Source organism: Martes martes, assembly GCF_963455335.1.
Source record: "Martes martes genome assembly, chromosome: 8".
Taxonomy (NCBI): Eukaryota; Metazoa; Chordata; class Mammalia; order Carnivora; family Mustelidae; genus Martes; species Martes martes.
The window spans coordinates 52332135-52356744 of NC_137895.1; the positions used below are offsets into that span (position 1 = coordinate 52332135).

At 45.1% G+C, this 24610-nt stretch overlaps 1 protein-coding gene across 1 annotated transcript; it reads left to right on the top strand.

The window, feature by feature from the left end:
* Positions 1-1361: 1361 nt before the first annotated feature.
* On the top strand, positions 1362-24576 carry PHC1 (polyhomeotic homolog 1). Its single transcript, XM_080812314.1, has 15 exons — positions 1362-1498; positions 4482-4639; positions 6157-6267; positions 7273-7353; positions 7927-8076; positions 8680-8835; positions 14604-15099; positions 16616-17403; positions 18202-18349; positions 18594-18805; positions 19387-19501; positions 20181-20289; positions 20507-20657; positions 21115-21346; positions 22370-24576. The coding sequence occupies exons 2-15, from the start codon at positions 4526-4528 to the stop codon at positions 22522-22524; spliced, it is 3018 nt and encodes a 1005-aa protein (XP_080668440.1). The 5' UTR covers positions 1362-1498; positions 4482-4525; the 3' UTR covers positions 22525-24576.
* Positions 24577-24610: the final 34 nt, after the last annotated feature.

Genomic DNA, 24610 nt, shown 5'->3' on the forward strand with positions numbered 1-24610 from the left:
CTAAAAACAAAGCGTGCATTGGCTTTTAAAGGAGAGAATTAAGAGAAAATAACTGACGAAAACAGAGTTTAGAAAAAAAAATGAGGTAAAAAATAGTTACTGGATTAAGAGGACACCAGAAAAGCACCAGCCTCAGTTACTAGACCACGAGGAGTCCCCCAGCCTTCCCTAAAGGTAAAGGAGGGCAGTTATCTTTGTTCTGTGCACCGAAGTAATCCAAGCTTCCAAAACAGGAGGCGACACATCCTAGGTGCTCTGCGAATATTTCCTGAATATTCACAAGACTAGGAGAATTAAAAACTGACAAACTGCTATCGTAAATAAAATGACAAAGGCTACTGCCTCATCCAGTGTTTAGCATCCCCAAATACAGCCCCATTGTTCTGTTCTCTTTACGCCTCTTCCCTTATTTTTGTCGTTCTCTTTTACATACACATTTAAATCTAAGAACACACAAGTACATAAAATCCCTGAAACTACAGACTTAAATGTGTTATTCAAAGCAAGTCTTATTGCGTGGCTGCTTTTAAATGAACGTCAACTCCTAATGGGTTCAGTTTCTGAGCAGCCTTCTTTCCCGCCTTCTCGGAGTTGAGGTGAGGGATTAAACAATCAGCATTCTCTCTCCAGTTCCTCAGTCTTTTTTTTTTTTTTCCCCCCGTTCTCTCCTTTCCTCAGCTTAATTCCCTTTCCTAGTCTGTCGTTTCTCTTAGGGTTGTGGCTTCGCTTTCTCCCTCTCTGCTTGATCGTCCCTTTGATCCTTTCTTTCTATCCCTTATTCCCAGAAGCTCCAGAAAATACCTCCTTTTTTCCCCCCCTTGTCACGTCACTTCCCTCCCTTCTCCCATCTCCTCGGTGCGAGCGAGGTCCCCACTAGAGGCCAGCACTTTCTCAGTTTCGTCCCTCCAACCGGCGAGCAGAACTCGGAGAGAAAGAAGGGAAAAAAAAAGGAGAAAGGGAGCGAGAGAGGGGTGGTGGTGGGGGGGAAACAAAAAAACCCACCCAACCCCTGGGCTTGGAGCGCAGAGGCCCGGGAGCGGCGTCGTCATGGCAACGGGCGCCGGCAGGAAACGAGGGACGCGCGGGAGGGAGGAGGGGGAGGAGGGCGCCGAGGGGAGGGGAGGGACGGGGGAGGGGTCCAGCTGCCCCGGAAGCACCTCCCCGCCAGCCCCCTCCTCCAGCCCGGCCCGCAGCCCCCGGCCCGCAGCCCCCACCCTCTCGGCCCGGCAGGAAGTGACAGGCCCGGAGCGAGCCCCGGAGGCCTGGCAGAGCCGCGGCCGGGCCCGCACCCGGAGCGGCGGGAGGGGCGGGGAGCCGCGGCCGCGCCGGGCACCTCCCACCCCGCCCTCGGCGCCCCCGCCCCTCCAGGAAGGGGAGGAGGAGAGGGGAGCCCGCCGCGGAGGCCGAGCGAGCCCCCCGCCCAGCCCGGCGACTGGGGACCCCGGCACATGAGGTGGACGCCCCCCGGGAGCACTCGGGTGCAGAGCCAGGCGCGAAGGTACCCGGGCGGCCGCGGGTTGGGGAGGGGCAGGACCTCTGGGGGCTTGGCTGCGCGGGGATGTTTCTTCAGCCACCTCCGTCTGTAACGCCCCAGGTACCTCCCCCAGTTTCTTTCCCTGCCTACCTCTGCGCTTCGCTCTGCGGTCCTTCGGCTCTGTCTGTCCAAGTCTTCTTGCTATTCATTTCGCTGCGCTGAATGCCGTCTGTCCGTCACCCTAGTTGCTTCTGACTGCTCATTTTCTCATTCATTTTTCCTTCTCTGACTTTGGTCCTCCCATCCAAGCATGCTGTCTGGTAATCTCCCTGCTTTTTATGGTCCGCTTGGTCCCTCGGTCTCCAATTCTTGACTTCTGTCTGTCTCTCTCCTGCTTGTCTCCCGGCTATCAGTAAGCACATTTCCCTGTTCACTTGGGTCAGTTCACTCCTGACTACACTCTATCTGTCCCCTTCCCCTCGGTATCTTTGATTCCTCTTTGGAACCTCATTTTCATCAAGGTTCTGTATACAACAAGGACCTCTGAGCGCTTACTATCCCTGTTCTCCAGATCACTTCCATTTCTTTGGCACAGTCTTCCCCAACAACCCCCCCCACTCCCTTCTCTTGCCGCCTTCTGTGTCCCATACTTTCTACAAGACAGAGTTTTAGGTTTAGGGAAATTTATTTCCTCCAACTCTTGCTCAGTGGACCCAATCGCAGGTCCACTTAACTATCTTTTCCTATCTGCCTTCCAGAGGTCTGTGCTCCCTACCCACCCAAACCGACCCAATGAACCCAACCCAGCCCATACACACTCAAATACTACCTTTCAGGGTGACAATAGTTTAGCGATTGTGGGCACCTCTGTGGATCAGCTTCTCACACTTTCTCTCCTGATGTAATTCTGAAAATCTAAATGCACTGTGCCTCCCAAACCTTTTGTTGTTTTCATTTTCTGTATTTAATTGTGCAGTCCCAACATTGATCACAAGTGAATAGATCTATGTGCCTTGGGTCCAGGACTCCTGGTTTTGATGTCAGTTTCTCCTGATTTTACTACTTAAGCCAGTATCTTTCCATCTCTATTTTCATTTCACAATCTGGAAAAAAAAAAAGAAAAAGACTTCCATTTTGGGGGAGATGTGGGGTCCTACAGTATTAGCGTTTTCACCTATGAATGTAGGAGTTAATGTCTCCTCTAGCTAAAGAAGGGGTCTCATGTCTTTGAGTACAGTAAACTAAGTCCATTGATCTGTACAACTATGCCATGCTGCCTCTAATCCTTACCCACTTTTTTTCTTCACATGCTGATAATGAGGATTCATGGGTCTGTATCTGTTTAGTGCTTTGATATTGTGGGAGAAGATAACTATAGAGTTGAAGCTGATATGATTTCTCCTGTGTACTCCTTGGGTTATATTCCATGTTTGCAGTGACGTTTGCTACACCTAAATAAAACTGGAGATGGGTTGAGTACGTGGGGGATAAGGATGTGATCAGATGATATTGGGAACTGAATAAGAAATCTCTCCAACTCTGTTTCCAGGGCCAAGCGGTTTGATTTTATTTACTTTATTTTGGATGTAATCATTATGATAAATCCATTGTGATAAAACTGTTGACAGGCCTTAGCAGAAATTCTGGTTTGATGTTTACATTCCTAAACCAAATAGTGCTTTGCTGACCTAATATTTCTAGTGGCCCCGTGCCTCCAGAGTAGAGAAGGTAGTGTCTAGGCCCAACAAAAGAGGAAAAAAAAAGAAGAATGAACAAAAACGTTTATTGTCATTTAGTGTTATTTGGAGGCATATTTCTTCTTGCTTCTTTTCTCCTGTCTCTGCTTGGTTCCTAGCAATGTCTTCATGTCTTTTTGCAAATTTTAGTGTAGACCGCAGAGAGTAAACTCTGATTACTAAAGTGAAAAGTTTAGTTTTACTTTCTTGAAAGTAATGAAAGGCTTTTCATTGCTACGTATTTAATCTGTTTAATGCCTGGTAGTCATTTGTTAAAATGATATATTATATTCAGTTGTGAAGGCTTTTCTGCAAATGGGGGAACTGAGGGGCTGGCAGGGAAAGTGATGTGCCCACGGTGTTTTTATTAGTAGCCTGAGCTGGAACCAGGCAGCTATTTTGGCTGCAGACTAGCTCTCCTACCTCCTAGTTTTTGTTTTGTTTTGTTTTAAAGTTGTATTTAAGTAATCTCTACACCCAGTGTGGGGCTTGAACTCATGATCCCAAGATCATGACTTGCATGCTCTTCCCACTGAGCCAGTCAGGCGTCCCTCTACCTCTAGTTTTATGACTTTCCATGATGCATTTAACATATCTGTATCTTGAGCCCCTCCTCCATAAAATGAGGACAGTGAACACTCAAACGAAATGACACTGTCTTAATCACAGCCTTTTTTTTTTTGGTTTGTGGAAGCAGCATGTATTAATGTAAAGACTTGATACCTACTAGGATAACTTCTTTAATCCTGGAAAACCTCATTTCTACAATTATAAGATGGGGACAATCATATTTACCTTAAAGCACTATGAGAGGTAATGGAGATGAAGAGCCTAGGCCAGCGAGAGGAGGCACCTGGTGGCTTCTCAGTCAGTGGTGGCCATTGTTAAGGTGATGTTGGTACTGATGTTGCAGGTACAGATAAAAATGAGAAAACAGTAACTTTTAAGCGGGACTATTTTAAACTCTTACAAATGCTATGGGAATGTAAGGTAGCCTTAGTATTCTGGTCTTACATTCTAGCCGCTTGATATTTAATAGACAGTCATGAGGAAATCTGTAAAGGTTTCTTTTGAGACACTGGATAGCTTCAAAAGATGGTACAGGAAGCATATGGTTATAAGTATGTATTGCAGATTTGGTAGTTAAAGAAGCCCAAGGAATCAGGGATAACGGAGGGAAGAGAGGAAGAGTATTAGATAACATGAAAAATAACAGGAAATATTAGTTTGAGATCAGGTGTGAATTTTAATCCTTCGCTACTTCCATCTAGGTCTTGAGTCAGAGCACCGGCTTTTGGGACCCTGGACCACTATCATGGAGACTGAGAGTGAGCAGAACTCCAACTCCACCAATGGGAGCTCCAGCTCTGGGGGCAGCTCTCGGCCCCAGATAGCTCAGATGTCACTGTATGAACGGCAGGCGGTGCAGGTGAGGCTCAAGTGTGAGGGGCTGTGATCTGTGAATATTGGCTTCAGGTGGGCACAGGTGCTGGAAGATAGCCGCTCGTTGTTCCTTTCCAGCAAACTGGGGGAGTTGGATTAGGTGATGACTAACATCCCTTCCAGCTCTGAGAATCTTAGGAGTTTACAACAGTTCAAGCAAGCAGAGAATGAGATTCAGTCTTCAAATCATGGGTTTTTTTTTTATACCATTCAGTTCATGTAGCTAGAGTCTAACTAACCGTTTCTCTTCATGGATTGTCAGGTTTTTAACCTTTGGTCTCTCTTGTGAATCATCCTGAGTAATGGAAGTATGAAACTCTTTGGAGTTTTATTTTTAGACAAATAGTAAATTCCATGCTTTAAAAAATCTTGGGAATGGGGCATTTTACTCAAAATATCTTGGTTGCTAGAATAACTATGCACAAAATAAGAATAGTTCTAGTTATTACGGAATAAGAATACAGTAATAACCCAAAGGTGACACTAAAACTGCATTACCAGCGTCATCTTTATAAACATTTACTGTAAGTGTTTGAAAATGCCAGTTATTTGAAAATTTTACTTGATAAAATCTTTCACAAGCCACTATTTACTCTGTTTTTCATCATTTTCAACCACTTGGGGCTCTATCACCTTTGTGTCCCTAGAACATGGTCTTTTGTGTCCCCAGAATTGTGTCCCTAGAATATGGTCTTTATTTTTTTCATTCATTTATTTTTAAGTAGGCTCCATGTTGGAGCCCAACCTTGGGCTTGAACTCATGACCCTGAGATCATAGACCGGAGCTGAGGTCAAGAGTTGAATGCTTAACTGACTGAGCTATCCAGGCGCCCCTGTTTTTACTTTTAAGTAAGCTCTATGCCCAGTCTGGGGCTAGAACTCACAACCCCGAGACCAAGAGTCGCATACTCTACCAACTAAGCCAGCCTGGTGCCCCTTCTTCTCTTTATATTATTTGATGTCCAGTTTATTTTCAACTTGTCTAGTCCCAGTTCTTTTTCTTGCTATGTCATTTTGGGAATTCCATTCCATTTTGGGAATTAAGAGTTCATGTGAGTTACATTGCTTATATTCCTTTTCTTTATATACAAGAATAGAGCAGAACAGAATTAATTGTTTCTCCACTTTTTTTTTTAAAGACTTTATTTATTTCACAGGCAGATATCACAAGTAGGCAGAGAGGCAGGCAGAGAGAAAGGAGGAAGCAGGCTCCCCGCTGAGCAGAGAACCCGACCCGGGGCTCGATCTCAGAACTCTGGGATCATGACCTGAGCCAAAGGCAGAGGCTTTAACCCACTGAGCCACTTTTTGAAGACTATGTGAACTTACTAGTTCTCATATAAAAATGGGCAAATCAGATGTTGATTTAGCTACAGTCCCCATCTCCCTTTGTTTTTCTTTTTCCCCTGATTGTCCCTTTCACCTTATCACAGTCATTTGCATAGAATAGGAATTAGAAGTAATTCATTCTAAGTGGGTTGATCCTCTCTTTTTTCCTTGTAGGCTCTGCAGGCACTGCAGCGTCAGCCCAATGCGGCTCAGTATTTCCACCAGTTCATGCTCCAGCAGCAGCTCAGCAATGCCCAGCTGCATAGCCTGGCTGCGGTCCAGCAGGTGAGAGGTCAGCAGCTAGCTGGCCCAAGAGGGAGGGGATGGGCACTACAGGTGGGTCGGGGCATACTGCTTCTACTCCTCCTGCCACTCAGGCTAGAAACATAGTCTTTTCTACCTCCTGTCCTCCTATAGGAGGATGAAGGGATCTTAGTTGTTGGGCTTGTGGTAGGAATTAGGAGGTAGAATGGCAGTGTTCCAGAACTGCACTGTACAACATGGCAGTCATTAGTCACATGTAGCTGTTGAGCACTTAAAATGTGGCCAGTCCATATTGAGCTGTATAGTACAATTTTGGATTTCAAAGACATAGCATAAAAAAATATAAACTATCTCAATAGTTTATTTATTGGTTGTATGTTGAAATGAGATAAATTGGCTTGAATAAAGTTTATTTTTCCTGTTTCTTTTCACTTTTTTACTTTTTATTTTTTAAAATTTTATTTATTTGAGATTGAGAAAGAGAGCAAGATAGAGCGAGCACGACCTGGTGGTGAGGGGAGAGGGGGAAAAGCAGGCTCCATGCTGAACAGGGAGCCCCAGGGCGGGACTTGATCTCGGGACCCTGGGATCATGACCTGAGCCGAAGGCAGACGCTTAACTGACTGAGCCACCCTGTCGCACCTCTTTTCACTTTTTAAAAAATGTGCGTACTAGAAAATTATTTATGTGGCTCACCTTGTATTTGTTTTGGACAGCCCTGGGTTAGACTTATGAGTGACTCATGATTATGATCTGATCAAAGGTGGTTCTTCCACCTAAAAGAAAGTGGGAGGAGGGGGGCAGAGTACCCGATTGCCCCAGAAGGGTTATTATGTGGGAGTTATTAGGCTGGCATATGTGGTAATGTGAGGGTTTTGGGGATAGTGAATATACTTTTCCTTGTTCCATAGTAGAGCCTCTGGCTTTTTATCTGAACCCTCTATTACATTTTGTGCCTGTGATTCCAAGATTCAATCTTTTCCTCCGTTGTCTCTGCTCTTTCTTGTTTCTTTTCCCCTCTAACAGGCCACAATTGCTGCCAGTCGGCAGGCCAGCTCCCCAAACACCAGCACTGCCCAGCAGCAGACAACCACCACCCAGGCCTCAGTGAGTAGTAGTACTGGGTTTCCCCACTGAGAGGCTTCCTTCCCCGGGTCTCTGGGTGGAACAACCTTGTGTATTGAGCCGTGAATGATGATGATTGCTCTTATGTAGACAATACTAGTAAAAGGGAAACAAGTGACCTGAGCCTATATCGGAGTCTCAGGGAGGAGGTCTAAGAAAGAAGAAAGAAAATCCTGGGGAAGAAGAGGGGATGAAAAAGGAAGGGGACTCATCTCTGGACCTTTTAACGAGGCGTGAAGTCTGTTCCATTTTGTTCCTTTTCCCTCTCAGCTGGTAATGTTAGTAGTTAGGTTAGTGGTTAGCGGTTAGTGGTTAGTGGTTAGGGACTAGTTTCTTTACTTTGGTACTACCCTGCAGTAGTCAGGATGACATTTATGTCAGGAAGGTATTATTCATTTCCCCCTGACTCTGAAAATGAGATCGTCTGTTCTTAAAAAAAGAAGAAGAAAATGAGATACTCTGTTCTTGACTGTGTCCCTCTGCATTTGTCAGTGATATGCATTTCTTTTTACCTTTCCGAAATCCGTAGTTCTGGTTCCTTTCTGTACCACACAGATCAATCTGGCCACCACGTCGGCCGCCCAGCTCATCAGCCGATCGCAGAGTGTGAGCTCTCCCAGTGCTACCACTTTGACCCAATCTGTGCTACTGGGGAACACCACCTCCCCACCTCTCAACCAGTCCCAGGCCCAGATGTATCTACGGGTAAGCCACAGACACGACCGCCATTGTTCCAGAGGCATAATTGTTCTGCCCCTGGCAAAGACTTGAGTGAAAGCTGTTTGATTTAACTATGGTTGCCCAAATATGGTAAGATACGCTGATGGACTTTCTAGGCCTTACCTATCTCTAGAAGTGATGCTTGGTATTCACAGGTAGCCTGCAGATTGCATTGAGATCCTAAGTGAGAAGGTGTTCGCCTTAGTATTTTTGACTGAAGTAGTGTCACATATAGTCTAATCTTTAAACCTGTGGCTCGAGTACCCAAATTCTAAGTGTTATCTCTTAGCCTATCTACTTACTACACATAAATACTTGCTCTAAAATCCTCATTGTCTCAACTTCTTTGATGTTTGACTCTTTGATATCAATCTATAGTTTTATATACAGTCTAGGTTTCCTTCTGGATGATTCATTGCATATGGAGAATAAGGGTCTCCTGGGTTGGTGTGGAAAGGGGCAGGGCTTAGCAGTTTCGTATCTTCTGTTTATTTTGTCTTGTGGTCCTTCCCTTCCGTTTCTTCTGTCTTTCTTCTTCTCCTCTTGTTCTCTTTCCTTTGCTCTTCCTCTTCCTCCTCTCCTTGCCAGCCACAGCTGGGAAACCTATTGCAGGTAAACCGGACCCTGGGCCGGAATGTGCCTCTAGCCTCCCAACTCATCCTGATGCCTAACGGGGCGGTGGCTGCGGTCCAGCAGGAGGTGCCATCTGCTCCATCTCCGGGAGTTCATACAGATGCAGATCAGGTCAGTGGCAACCACTTGACCTGCGGATGGGCACTGGGGAGGATGAAGGGAACCACCACAGACCAGGGCCTACCCTGCTACCCCGTGATGACTTCTCAGGGTTCTTATTTTTTCTCCCCTTTTCTTCATTTCCATAGCACTCGAATTCCTTGTAACTTTTGAGTTATCTGAGTTAGGAAGGGAGGTGGAGTTGACTGAAAACAGCCCTGTGGACCTGGGAAGCCTTATTCTCAATCCAGGGCAGATGTCCTTACATTCTTTTAGACCTCTGTGGCTCAGTTTTATTCAGGAGGTCTTAATTCTCTTTCTTTGCAGTGCTCTCTTAAAGTAAGGGATGACTGAGGGAATTCTGCAGTTAGGTAGATGTGAAGCCCACCGGGTTGTTGCAGGAAGGGTGTTTGAGTCCTTCTCTTTATGAGTCACTGTGGCTGCTGACTCTCAGTGGTCTCTGTGCCCAGGAAAGTGTTCCTCACTGTTGCTTTCTGTGCCTTACCCCCAAACATGGACATGGATTTCGAGCCTGAAGTTTTGGCTTCTTATGAAGGAATACAAATTGAGATCTCATAATAACTTTTTTCATTCTCTTAGTTTATCAGTTAGCAAGTAAATAGTGAGGTTGAGCTCTTTCTACTGATGTGCTCAGATATATACTAGAAACTTGGGAAGCTTGAAAAGAAAGACAAGTCAAGTCTTCAAAGATCTTAGAGAACAAAGAAGTACAAAGACCTTAGTGCCCAAAGGAGTACAAAGTAAATGGTTCTAACTCAGAGTGACACATGAGTTTAGAGAAGAGTTGGCTGCATTCCTGCTCAGTGACTTTTGGGATACTTGAGCAGACTCTCAAAGGATAGGTAGGATTTGATTTGGAGTTAGAAGAAAACTGGAGAGAGAACAATGTGTGTAAAGCCATGACTTGTATGTGATTGAATTGGGGATGAGTGGATAAAGTGGAACAGCACACCTGATGTTAGAAAAGGTCATTGTCAGGGAGAAGTCTGAAAGCCAAGTAACTTTGTAGGTAGCAGGGGTCATGGCTGGCTATTGAACAGCAAATTAATAGGATAAGGACAATACTTTGGAAAGAATCATCTAGGAACATGTGCCTGGAGAAGAAAGAGAAGTTAAGGAACCTAGTGAGAGATTCTTGGGGCTCATTTAGTTACTAGGGTAATACTTTTTTTTTTTTTTAAAGATTTTATTTATTCGACAGACAGAGATCACAAGTAGGCAGAGAGGCAGGCAGAGAAAGGAGGAAGCAGGCTCCCTGCTGAGCAGAGAGCCCGATGCGGGGCTCCATCCCAGGGCCCTGGGATCATGATCTGAGCTGAAGGCAGAGACTTTAACCCACTGAGCCACCCAGGCGCCCCAGACGTTCGTTTTAGACTATGGTAACAGCATCGGGATCAGAGGGTGAGGTTGAGACTGGTTTCATATCCAGTTCTCTGATTTATCCATCTCTTTACTCATCAGATATTTGAGTATCAATATATGAAGGGACAGAGTAGTGTTTGAAAATAAGAATCTGATTCCAAGTCCATGACTTACTATGTGACCTAGGCAGACGGCCTAACATCTTTTTGCCAGTTTCTTCGTGTATAAAATAGCTGTTGTTAAATACCTACCTTGGGGTGTGTTGAGGATTAAATGAGTTAGAGATGACAAATCATTGAAGCACCAGACATTAAACAAAAATCACCTGAATGGCTTAACAATTGCTTCGTTAGAAAGTACAGAGTGCTCTGAAAACACAGAAAGAGACCTAATTCAGCCTTGGGATTGGGGTGAAAGTCGAGAAGACCGCCCTGAGGAGGTGGCATTTAAATTGGGTGTCTGTGAAGGCATAGAAAGAGAGTGGTGAAGGCAATGGAAACCTTATGTCCAAATACCCCTTGAATCCAAAGAGGAGGTAAGGAGCTTTATATATTTGAGGACTTGAAAGAAGACCTGCATGCTTGGAGTTCGGCAAAGCGGGATGGAGATGGTGTTGGGGAGGTAGGAGAAACTTCATCTTGCAGGGCATTGGGGACAGTGTTTAGGATTTGGGGCTTTATGCGAAGGGTGATAGGACATTATGGGAGGATTTTAAAGTTTGGAAATCACATGGTGGGGTTTGAGGCTTGTTCATTTGTTTAGAGACTATGTTGGGGGCATAGTGGCTGAGTGGGTTGAGCATCTGCTTTCGGCTCAGATCATGATCCCAGGGCCTTGGGATGGAGCCCGGCATGGGGCTCTCTGCTCGGCTGGGAGCCTGCTTCCCTCTCTCCCACTCCCCCTGCTTGCATTCCCTCTCTCACTGTCTCTTTCTCTGTCAAATAAATAAGTAAAATCTTAAAAAAAAAAATGTGTTAGCTCCTCTGTGGAGAATAAATGGAAGCGTGTGTGAATAAATGAGTGTGAATCTAGGGACAACAGTTTTGAGGAAAGATGGTGTTTGGGTTAGGCAATAACAGTGGACGTGGACAGAAATGAATAGATTTGAGAAAAAACTTAGAAGATCTTTGAAAAAGGAAAGCTGATTCAGTTGAGAGAGGTGCCAGGGACGATATGTGACAGCAGTGAGGTAACTGCGTAGTGCAACTATAGAGGTAGAATGTTGGAGAAGGGGACTTAGGGTGAGGTTAACTTTCGTACATCGCTGTCTTGGATGTGCTTGTGAGTCACTGGGTCATGAGGTCAGCAGTTTTAGATAGCTGGTGCTTGAGTATAGAGAGAAGGTCTGCATGGAAATAAACATTCAAGAGTAGACACAGGATAATGGAAGTCAAGAGAGTGTTTGGCATTGCTTAGGGAAAGGTACGGATTGGTATGAGAAATGGAACCCTGAGGGTTGGAACTGTTCCTTAGAAAACAGAACAGCTCAAGGTCAGTAGAGGCTGATGAAATGGCAGAGGGGAGTAGAAAGTGAAACAGGAAAATCTGGATTGTGTAGTGTCATGAAGACAATGGAGCAGAATGTTACAAGTGGCAGGGAGTCCTCTGTCAAATGTAGTAGAGAGGACAAGAAAGAGTTACCAATATGAACAGAGAACCATTTCAGTGGAGTTTGGGGGTGGGGGGGCTGAAGCCAAACTAGTATCACCTGAGGAATGGCTGGATAGTGAGAATAGATGCAGTGAATGTAAACAATTGTTACCAGTTTAGCAATCAAAGGAAAGGGGGATGAAGCTAGGGTTGGGCAAGTGGGGTTCAGGTGTGATCGGAGGGTGTCTTAGAGGGGAGGTTGAAGAGACAGGAAGGAATTGATAGCACAAGCTCCTTGAGAAGGAGGAGAGCTGAGGCCCTGAGTGTGGAGAAGGATTTGATAGGAGGGCTGATAGAGGGGGGAGCAGGGAAAAGGCAGTGGTGGGGGTTCATGAAGGGGGTTATAGATTTGGTGATGGAACTGCTCACAAGTGGTTTTATCATCTCTGCAGGGGTGATGAGGAAGAGGGGGAAGAGCAAGTGGTTCTGAGGTATATTGGGAGACTAGGAAAGTTTTGAGTAGTCATTATGGAAAGCTGATTGGAAACAAACTATATAATTGTCGTATCACATTAAGTGCCCCAACACCCCATCCTGGTAATTCCTGTAAAGCTCTCTCAAAAGCTCTTACCTCTTTACGGCTCGCCTGAACTCAGGTTCCTTGTATTTTTCACCTGCATTACTCTTCTAGTTTTCTAATTGGTCTCTTGACTTCAGCCTTGTCTACCTCTAAGCATCTTCCATATTATCCTCAGAAAAAGTTTTTTCAATAAGAAAATACATGTTGTTCCTAACGTTATTTTAAAGATTTTATTTATTTATTTGACACAGAGAGAGAGAGATCACAAGTAGGCAGAGCAGCAGGCAGCGAGGGGGAAGCAGGCTCCCTGCTGAGCAGAGAGCCTGATGTGGGGCTCCATCCCAGGACCCTGAGACCATGACCTGAGCTGAAAGCAGAGGCTTAACCCATTGAGCCACCCAGGTGCCCCCTAATGTTATTTTAAATGGTACTTCTGGTGTGCCGAGTTTGATAAGTCATAATCCTTGGTTCATGATACCTCTCAGCAGTGGTCCAATCATGGCCCAATCTTATTTACTTACTATGTTTTAATGATGTATTAAGCATTCCCCAGCTCCACCCACTGCCTGCCCCTACCTATGGTAACAATCATTCTGATTCCTAGGTTCATCCTGCCCTGTGTCCCTTTTTCTATAGTTTTATTGTGTTTACATGGGTTTTTCAAAAGTACTTCTTATTATGGAAAATTTCAAACTTATGCAAAAATAGAAAAATACATGAATCTCTGCACACCTGCTAACCAGCTGTAATATTTATCCACATACAGCCTTTCTCTCCAGGCCATTTCCCTCCACTGTGGATTATTTAGAAGTAAATTCCAGATACCATATGTTCTATATATTTTATATATATATACACACAAACATATATATATATATATATATATATATATATAGATTTGTATTTAAGTGTATAAGGTCTTTGTGCTGTGTGTAATTTGGGGGGAATACTTTCTTAATAGCTTATCATCAAGATCCATCTGTATTGTTGCATGTCATTGTATTTTATTAATTTTGATTTCTCTGTAGTATTGAACCATGTGAATATACTGTGGTTCATTCATCTTCTCTTCTGATAATGGCTATTTGGGTTGCTTCCAGACTTCCATTAACTGAGTAGTGCTGCTGTGGACTTCCCTACACATGCTTCCTGTTGCTATAGGAGCAAGAGTTGCTCCTGCAGAATTCCTGGATCAGAGGGTGTGTGAATGTTCAGCTTTAGGATAGGATGCCAAACCGTTTTCAAAGCAGTTGTATTGATTTACACTTCTGTCAGCAGTGTTTAAAAGAATGGTTTCAGCTGTAGTGTTGATGATCTTTATTCTGATTAATAGTCTTCAGTGGCTTCCTGTCATTTGAAGTGCTCATCAGTCTTCTCTTCATATTTTGGAGTACTTACTCTATCAGGCACTGTGCTAGATGCTGGAAATACAACAATGGGGAAGACAGACTTTCCGTTCCTCATTTGAACACACTGAGCCCTTCCCCATCTGGCACGTTTCTACCTCCCCGGCCTCAGCCTGTCTTCCTAGCTTCATTTCTTGCCACTCCCTCTAACTTATCCCAAACATAATGAAATATTTATAATTTCCAAAAATGCTCTGCTCTTTCTTCACTCGATGGTCTTCCAAGTGCTGTTACCTGTGTCTTCAAACTACACTTTCCCTCTCACCCATGGAGTCTCAGATCAAACAAAAGACTTTCAGGAAGTCTTCCCCAATCTCCCCGGTCTGAGTCTGTCTTCCTCCTCTGTGCTCCCATTGCACTTTGTGCATATCTCTGCATAGTATGACAGGTTTATTGGTGATTTTCGTGTCTGTCTTTTCTGGTAGAAAGTACTCATTAAGAGCAGGGACATTGTCTTTCGTCCCTGCATTTCCAGTATCCAGTGTACTACCAGAAGCATAGTAGGGTATTTGGTCAATGTTGAATGAATAAACAGAAGAAAGGAAAATTTGAGACATTTCGAAGGAATAAATGAGCGAACTTGCTGGTAGATTTGATAGTTAATGAAGGAGACTAAAAATCAAATAGGATTCAGGAGGCCCTCCCCGGGTGACCAGAAGGACTTCAATGTATGTAATTGTAAAGGTAAGGGGACGAGTTTTGAGGGGGGCTGGGAATATCTGTAGCTGTCTTCACTGCTTCTGAATCGGTCACAGAAGTCCTTGACCTTCATGCTTCCTGTTCCCCTCTTCTCAATATATCTTTTTCTTCTTATCTTTCAGGTGCAGAATTTGGCAGTGAGGAACCAACAGGCCTCAGCCCAAGGACCCCAAATGCAAGGCTCTACTCAGAAGGCCATTCCTCCTGGAGCCTCCCCTGTCTCTAGCCTTTCCCAGGCCTCTAGCCAGGCCCTCGCTGTGGCTCAGGCTTCCTCTGGGGCCTCAGGCCAGTCCCTCAACCTCAGTCAAGCTGGCACAGGCAGTGGCAGTAGCATCCCAGGGTCCATGGGGCCAGGTGGTGGTGGCCAGGCACCTGGGGGCTTGGGTCCATTGCCTTCCTCAGGAATGGGTGGGGGTGGGAGCTGTCCCAGGAAGGGCACAGGAGTGGTGCAGCCCTTGCCTGCAGCCCAAACAGTGACTGTGAGTCAGGGAAGCCAGACAGAAGCAGAAAGTGCAGCGGCCAAGAAGGCAGAAGCAGATGGGGCTGGTCAGCAGAATGTGGGCATGAACCTGACACGGACAGCTACACCTGCTCCCAGCCAGACCCTTATTAGCTCAGGTAAGCTCTCACCTCTCACAATGTCATTATTCTCTCAGAACTTGTTTGAAATCCTCAGAGTACTTTTCTTTGCCATTTATCCTGCTTCTCTGGGTCCTGGAGTAGTGGAAGGGAAAAAAAATCATATCAGCCTTTATCAGATTAGTCCAGGGAGAGAGGAGGACAGGTAGCAGAAGTAGATCTCTGTTTCCACAAGGCAGCAATCTGTACAAATTGCTTTGTCCCCTTCTTAGGCCCTGAGTTTGTCAATTTATCCATCCCACCCATTCATTTACCCAGTTCTTACTGGGTATTGCCTACTGTGTTGTAGGAGGTGTTAGGGATGCATCTTTTTTTTTTTTTTTTTTAGTTTTTATTAACATAATTTTTTTTAGTTATTTTTTAGTTTTTTTATTAACATATAATGTATTATTTGGGGATGCATGTTTGAAAAACAGATGTCCCCATGGAGCTTATGATTTAGTGCAAGGGATGACTTCTCTCCTCACTCTGTTTAATGATGATTAGTTGGACCAGGGTAGAGTGGAGATGGTCTAAGTGCCTTAGAGCACTCAGGACTAGCAAATAGAGCCATGGTTTAATATAGTCAACTTGTGATCATCTGTATCAAGGAAAAGGATAAAAAAGGAATAAATAATAATAACCTCAAATGGTTTATAGTTGCTTTTAGAATGTGGTTCAGTATAGTTAGATGTGCATACCTCACTTGATAATGTTTATTTTTACCTGCCTTGTTTCTGGCACTTCAGTTGTTGCTCTGTTTGGATGATTTGCTTACAGAAAAGTTAAGAGTTAATCACCGGCTGTACTACTACCACCTAGTATTTACATACCGTAGCACTCTAATGTTTCCAAAGTGCTTTCATGTCACATGTGCTCTCTGGGCGATCTGGGAGACTGGTGTGTCTCGGCTTCACCTGCAGTGGAGGAAACTGCATAAAGGCCGGGCCTGCAGCCGCTGACTCTTATGCCTTCTTGTAGGTGGTGACCAAACTGATGAGTCTGAAAAACCCAGGCATTCGTGGGAGAATGTTGGAATCTTTACCTTTGTGGACATTAATTCTCTCAGTGACCATTGAGTCTTTGTCATGTGCCGGGCATGGGGGTGGGTTCTAGGGATGTAAAAATGAATAGAGCAAGGACTCAACCCTTGAAGCACTCAGTCTAAGTATACAGAAGATGGGCCAGCCATTCTCCTTTGCTGGGTCAAACTATCAGGATTTAGTGTAGCAAAGAAAATAAAAGTTAGATGGCTGTAAGAAATTACTGAGGACCGTGAAATGATTGGACAAGAGACTTCTTCCCTGGAAGTGCTTCACTATAGAGAGAGACTTGGTTATGTCTGACTCAGAGGCAAGAGTGTGAATGAAGTGATCTCTTGAGTCCGCCAGGTTCGATTTCCCTTCACTGTGTGATCCCAGAGCCAAGTACATCTTGGAAAGGTGATTTCCCTTTCAATTTGTAACGATGATAATTTTCCGCTCTTCTTTGTTCCGCTCGGGGTGCCCCGCTGTAGCCACCTACACGCAGATCCAGCCCCACTCCCTGATTCAGCAACAGCAGCAGATCCACCTCCAGCAGAAACAGGTGGTGATCCAGCAGCAGATCGCCATCCACCACCAGCAGCAGTTCCAGCACCGGCAGTCCCAGCTCCTCCACACAGCCACGCACCTCCAGCTGGCCCAGCAACAGCAGCAGCAGCAGCAGCAGCCGCCGCCCCCGCCCCCGCCGCCAGCCGCCACCCTCACTGCCCCTCAGCCACCACAGGTCCCACCTACTCAGCAGGTCCCTCCTTCCCAGTCTCAGCAGCAAGCCCAGACCCTGGTTGTTCAACCCATGCTTCAGTCTTCACCCTTGTCCCTCCCGCCTGACCCAACCCCCAAGCCACCCATCCCCATCCAGTCCAAACCACCTGTAGCACCTATCAAGCCTCCTCAGTTAGGCGCTGCTAAGATGTCAGCTACCCAGCAACCACCGCCCCATATCCCTGTGCAAGTGGTGGGCACCCGGCAGCCCGGGACGGCCCAGGCACAGGCTCTGGGGTTGGCACAGCTGGCTGCTGCTGTCCCTACTTCCCGGGGCATGCCCAATACAGTGCAGCCCAGTCAGGCCCATTTGGCCTCCTCGCCACCTTCATCCCAGGCTGCCGGGGCCCTCCAAGAGTGCCCTCCCACGCTGGCGTCTGGGATGAGCCTCGCTCCTGTGCAGGGGACAGCACATGTGGTAAAGGGTGGGGCTACGACCTCCTCACCTGTTGTGGCCCAGGTACCTGCTGCCTTCTACATGCAGTCTGTGCACCTGCCGGTGAGTGAGGTCTTGAGTGGACCTGGGGCTCAGTGGACATAGAGCTTAACTTAGGAGGGGAGTAACGAGTTCGGAAGGTTGAAATACTGATACTTATCATTTTACCTTCATTACTTCCTTAGAAACCCCATCTCCAAATACAGCCATACTGGGGTTAGGACTTAGGAATTGGGTGGGGGAGGGGAACCACAAACATTCAGTCCAGAACAAATAGATAATTAATATGTGTGGGTGAGTGAGCATGGCGGGTGAATATGGTATTGCACCAACTGCTCTGTGAATCATCATATTGTTTCATCTGTAACAACTATTTGTTACAAACTGTAACACTTAAAAGATACTGGTTTGTCCTTTTGTAAGAGAGGCATTGATGGAAGGTTAAGATACTGGTATTTATTTGTTCCTTTTGTAGGAGAGACATTACCGTGTATAATAATCTGTACTTCACACTGCTTGATTTGCTCCTGAAATCATTCTGGGTTTTTGGATCTGTACTAAATTAGGTCAAGATAGTCTTACTCACTTAAGTTGGTCTTTAGAAAAACAGTGGTTCTCGGTGGAGCCATAATGAACTAGGATCCTGAGGTGTAGGTCAGGACTAAATGTGACATTTTCTTTTGTCCTGATGTAGAAGATAAACTTCTTGGGAATGACCGGGAATTCTAGTGTACCATGGGAAGTATGCAGATTGGGTAATCTGGAACCAAGAACGTTTTCACTGACAGTATGGTGGTCATTGAGGTTCCTTATATCCTTCACTCATACATCTTGGTTTCTTTCCTGTTTCTCACTATATAGAGCAAACCGCAGACATTGGCTGTCAAACGCAAGGCAGAGTCTGAGGAGGAGAGAGATGATGTCTCCACGTTGGGTTCAATGCTTCCTGCCAAGGCATCTCCAGTAGCCGAAAGCCCAAAGGCCATGGAGGAGAAGAGCAGTCTTGGAGGTAACTGACTTCTGCAGTGCGATTTGAGTGCAGAAATTAGAAACCTGTTCTGAGTGAGCTCAGAGCTAAATCTGGTTCCGTAGAAGATGACCCTGAACTTGGTGGACCAATGGGTAGATCCAAAAACAGGGACTCCAGGATGAATGATCAAAGGTGAACATGTATTATTGTGGAAGATCAGACTGGCTTGGCTAATATATGGATCAGTTACATCATCCTCTTATCTGTTCTTAATCTGTTCCAGAGAAAGCTGAACCAGTGACTGGTGTGAATGCTAGTACTCCAAGCAGTGAACTAGTAGCCTTGGCTCCTGCCCCAGCTGCACCCCCCCCTACACTAGCCATGGTGTCCAGACAAATGGGTGACTCAAAACCCCCACAGGCCATCGTGAAGCCCCAGATTCTCACCCACATCATTGAAGGCTTCGTTATCCAGGAAGGAGCAGAGCCTTTCCCGGTGAGGGCAGGGCCATAAGGTGGGACTTTCAAGTGGGGACTTGGTCTGATTACTGTCTTTCCAAAGTTCACTAAAATCAAGTCTCAGAACTATTTAATTATTGGAGAATGGTTCAAGTGTATTGTTTGTATAGTTAATTGTGAAGAAGGAAGGGACGGGGGAAAGGAAATAGTATGTGAGACCACCAAATGAAAATGTTGGGAAGAGGAGAAGGAAGAAGCTGTAATGTTTAGTTACACAAACTAGGCTGTATCATAATGAAGAAATTTGTGGTAGAGAAGTTAAGGGACTTTTCTAGATACCAGGAGTTGCAGAACTAGGCCTAGAATGTAGGTGTCTGCAACTTTGGAAGGAAAAGGACAAGCTAGGGTGCCAAGTTAGGAACATGTTTTCCAGTGGCTCATCTGAAAAGAGCCAGGTAGGGCCTCTTGATTGCCATGTTGAAAAATGTTTCTCTAAACCAGTCGTGGCCATTAACTCTGAGAACCAGGCAAAGACATGGCAGTGAGAAATACTGGGGAAAGTTACAGAGAAGCAGAAAGGAACTAGGCTAACTTAACCGTAAACTTTTTCTGGCACAGGTGGGTTGTTCTCAGTTACTGAAAGAGTCTGAGAAGCCACTACAGACTGGCCTGCCTACAGGGCTGAATGAGAATCAGTCAGGGGGCCCCTTGGGAGGGGACAGCCCATCTGCTGGTAAGTATTTATTTAGAGACCCATCTGGGGAAGGAGGCTCAGGGAGATAGATGTGTTTGAGCACTCAGTGTGAATAGTAATTATTTAAAGTGGGAGTTATATGAAGTCCAGCCACATGCAGGAACTGTATTAAATATCAAAATGTATAGAATCACACAAAAGGAGTTCCCTATAGAATTACGTAATTTTATCAAGCTAACCTCTTGAATTATTTACTCTAAGGATGTATTTTTCAAAAGGTGATGTAAAATAGGATATTTCAAAATTTCCATTTCTCATTCTAGGTTTTATCATCTATATTAAGGACTCTTGTTTATATTACTCCCACTGCTTTTGTAAACTTGTGTTGGGAGAGGGATCCTACATCTTTCTAGTTAGTAATTAGTTCCTTTCTCCTATTCTAAAATGCAGTTTTGTTGGCAACCTGAGAGTATAAATTGGGATCAAGTTAGTCACTGAAGATGGAAACTGGGCTGATTTAAGTCAGGAAGGCCATGATGTTCTTGAAGGACGTGTTTTTATGGTTCTGGATTTTGAACTTTATGTTTTAGGGATTCCGAATTAGGTTGTGTAGGTCTTGAGGGGCAACCCTGAGAGTAATTAGCCAGCTGTGGGCCTAATGATGGTCTGAGCAGCAGTGGGATCAGCGATAGCTCCCCAGGGATGCGTTATTTTCCAGAGCTAGATAAGAAGGCGAACCTCCTGAAGTGTGAGTACTGCGGGAAGTATGCTCCTGCTGAGCAGTTTCGCGGCTCCAAGAGGTTCTGCTCAATGACCTGCGCTAAGAGGTACTGTGGGCACCTGCCCCTTCCTTACCTTCAGCACCAGTTCCTCCATCGAATAGCGGGCCCCTTCCCTAGGATCACCTCATAGCTGATGTTTCCTGTCTTCACTTTCATGTTCTTCCCCAAGTCGGTTCTTAAAATACCAACTCCCACGTAGCCATGGCTAGTCTGGTGGTCTTCTCTAGCACTGCCGACACTCCGTGTATGTCCCGACCCGTAGGTATAATGTGAGCTGTAGTCACCAGTTCCGGCTGAAGAGGAAAAAAATGAAAGAGTTCCAAGAAGCCAACTATGCTCGTGTTCGTCGGCGAGGACCCCGCCGCAGCTCCTCGGACATTGCTCGTGCCAAGATCCAGGGCAAGCGTCACCGGGTGAGCTTCCGTTGCACGGCCAGCTACCTTTAAAATGGTCCTTCTTCCTTCCTCTTTTCCCTGCCAGGCAGTTCCTTTGCCCTGATAAGAATATGCGACCAGAACTCTGAGTTCTGTATTGATAGCATTCGTCCACATTCCAAGAGATCGTGACTCCTTGTCTCTTCTCAAGTGATTACTGGTTCATGTACCCATTAATCATTACATCACATTATATTTGACAAAAATTGTTGGAAGAAGGGGTGAATCAAGAAAGTGATAGTTTATACTTGGAAGTTACTTGAGGGTGGACTAGTGACTCTGGGCATTTGCAAACAAAGTACAGTTTCTTCACTCTAATACTAGTTTTTGCTCTGTGCCTAGTATTAACCCAAACCCCGTTGGCTGGGAGGGGGTGAAGAAAAGAAAACGTCCTGACACTGTTCATGACCTCATGGCTTTGTGATGTTCTCCGTAGGGTCAAGAGGACTCTAGTCGGGGTTCAGATAATTCCAGTTACGATGAAGCACTCTCTCCAACATCTCCTGGGCCTTTATCTGTGCGAACTGGGCATGGAGAACGTGACCTGGGGAACCCCAATACGGCGCCACCGACACCAGAATTACATGGCATCAACCCTGTGTTCCTGTCCAGCAATCCCAGCCGTTGGAGTGTAGAAGAGGTGTATGAGTTTATCGCTTCTCTACAAGGTATTGAGGGCTTATCCAGGAGAACCCAGATCACATATAGGTTTACTTTTCTTTAGGTTATCCCACATGGGCCTTTGTGATAGGGAACAGAATGGACTTTTAAGCAGTAGGCACTTAAGTATGGTATGGCAGAGGTTCTATTCTTATTTACACAAAGTAACTTGCACATACCCTGGTTTAATTTCCTTTTGGGCTGATTGTCCTCTACTATGTAAGCAATCTTGCAGTGTTTGATTTTCACTTTTCTATTTCTTACCAGTAATTTTTGGATAAAGCATTTTTTTTTTTTAAGATTTTATTTATTTGACAGAGAGAGATCACAAGTAGGCAGAGCGGCAGGCAGAGAGAGAGGAGGAGGCAGGCTCCCCGCTGAGCAGAGAGCCCGATGCGGGGCTCGATCCCAGGACCCTGGGATCATGACCTGAGCCAAAGGCAGAGGCTTAACTCGCTGAGCCACCGGGTGCCCCAAAGCGTATTTTTTATATGAGATTTTTGTGACACCTGTCATGGATAAAAGACTGTTTCCACTAATGGGATTAGGAAAGTAGGGGCCAATGTTATCCCACACTCTTCCAGGCAGGATTGTTTATAAACTCTTCTTAACAAAGGATGGTTTTCTCCAGAAAAGAAAATCAACTTACCCTCTTTGCCATTTGTCTGAACCCTGGGCTCTTAAACAAAGATGTCATAAAGGCTCTGAACTTTGATTTTTTTCGCTAGTATAAAAGAAAACTTAATGATCTTGCTCCCTCCCTTTTCTCCCTCAAGTTAGTTGAATGAAGTTATTTCTGTGATTGAACAACTTTGTTATTTCTCTTGGCTTTTTTAAACAGCCAGTTTCTCGGATTTCATTTTACTTCCAAAGCTTGCCACCCCAGACTTTTATATTCCTGAATTTAGGATGAGAACATTGGGACTAACCACTACTGGATTCCCCTTTTTTTCATCTTCAATTTTCCCCTCCTGTCCTCTGTACGTACCACCATGTAGTTTTTCATATGTATTCCCACCATTTCCTTCTAGGCTGCCAAGAGATTGCAGAGGAGTTTCGTTCCCAGGAGATTGATGGACAGGCCCTTTTATTACTTAAAGAGGAGCATCTTATGAGTGCCATGAACATCAAGTTGGGCCCTGCCCTCAAGATCTGCGCCAAGATAAACGTCCTCAAGGAGACCTAAGGTGGCCCTCTTGCACAAACGAGCCTAAGGCAGACACTCTCCACTGTCCAGGTTATAACCTGGTACCAGCAGACTTTACAGGGAAGAAAGAGCTGTTCCAATTACCCGAATCTTCTGTAGAGGGGATTACTGAGACAGGGAAGAAAAGTGCAAGAATTGGTTGCTGGTGCTACATGGCGGCAGCTGTGACATTTTCTCTGGTTCTACCTTATTTTTTAAAATCATTACAGTTCTCACTTTTCTCACCTACCCTAATCCAATCTTTATAAAAGCAGTCTAGAGAACTAAGACTGCTCAGCCTTATCCTGGAGTGGAGTATCTAGCCAGGGTCTCAGCTCTCCAAGAGGAGCAGACATTACCATATGGTAAGGCAGTGGGTGGGACGTAGGTGTGCCTCAACAGTGGGAGAGATAGGGTTTCTCTAGCTTGTGTGACACAAGTAGTGACATCCGGTACTCCCTCTCTTCCCTCTGGATTGCCCAACTGTGGCTGGGGCCCAGAGTTTTGTCATCGCTCCCTTGGTACTGAACATTTTCTCCTGCACCTGTGGCAGGCTCGCTGCTGGTGCAGAGACTTGGTGGGCGTCATTGTGATTTGCTGCAGGGGCTAAAAGGTGTGTGGCACACACATGGTTGTCATTCTTTTTGCATCCCCCTGCTCCCTTCAGTTTCTCTGTTGTGTCTCCTGCCCTGCCTTTCTTTTCAATTCCAACTCTGCTCTGTCCTATAGCTTTATTAAAATGGGAGTGTGTGGGGCTGAGGTCAGGAGTATAAGTACCTACCTTAGGCGCTATTCCTTATACAACAAAAATATTAAATATTTTTTTCTTTCTCTGTAAAAGGATAAAAACTGGTCTGTTGTCTCTTACTCTATTCCAGTGTCTCTACCCTCTTCTTTCATACAAAAGACTAGGGCAACTTGTTTGTTTTTTTAATCTTTTAAGTGTTTTTATACAAAAAAATGTAGTTTTTTTCTTTTTTCTTTTTGCATTTTTAAAACACCAGTGTGGGGGAGGGATGCAAACAAGTTAACAAAAAAGATGCTTTTATAACATTATTTTCCCTGTTTAGAAAGAAGAAAAAAAAATCATTCCAATAGTATTTAAAAGTCCAAAGACTAAATAATTTCGTTTCTTCCCTAAAAGCTATTAAAAGCCCCTGCCTATTGCACCCTCTTGTGTCCAGTGGAGCCATGTTACTCTTCAATGGCCCAGGTTCACTATTATGGAAAGATGGGGCCAGGCTTCTTTCTGGGCACATGGCCTAAACAAAAAAGTGGAAGCATCAGAGGATTCAAAACCTCTCCCCACAGAAACTGCTGTGGGCAAGAAGATACTTCCCTGAGCCAGAAGGGACAGGTGCAGCAGCATTCCACACCCAGAGCACAGGATGGCAAAGCACTAGATGTCCCACCTCTGCTTTTCATTCCTTTCCAGAAGATTTGGTGGGGAGGGAAGGGGGAAGTCGACATGCCTGTGAAGAAAGTGCAACATATATAGAAATACTGGTAGAGGGAAACAGCTTAGAAGAAAAGCTTTGCCTAAAGCTTTTACTCTGAGTGGGAGAAGAAAGCCATCAAGGAGATCCCACTACAGGTAAACAGACTTCTTTTCTGAAACCCCTATAGCACAAGAGGTCCCATTCACTTTCCCTTTCCAATGGACTAGACTTCTGGATAAGGCATTTTTGGCCATATAAGGTCCATGACCACAAGGCCACAATCCAGGGCCCAGTTCCAGCTATAAGGTCGGTCACTCCACTGCCAACAACTGATGTGATGGTATTTTATAATCCTCTAAGTGGGAAATTAACATTTTCCCCATCCCAATCCCAGAGGTGGGAGAAGCAAGCCTGCAACATCCCCAGGCTCAGACCAAAGAGAAATACTTGGAATGTAACCAAGTAATCACCACAGAGTAGTTCTAAGCAGCAAGAAATTACATCCAGGTTCTCATGGAGACTACTGTAGGGTACAGAGTAATAGCATGAAAGCAATCAAACCTTATATAAATAATGTTTCTTTGCCCTTTTTTTTTTAATTAAAGAAATCCAGTGTCTCAAAAACTTGTGAAAATATGTTTAAAAAA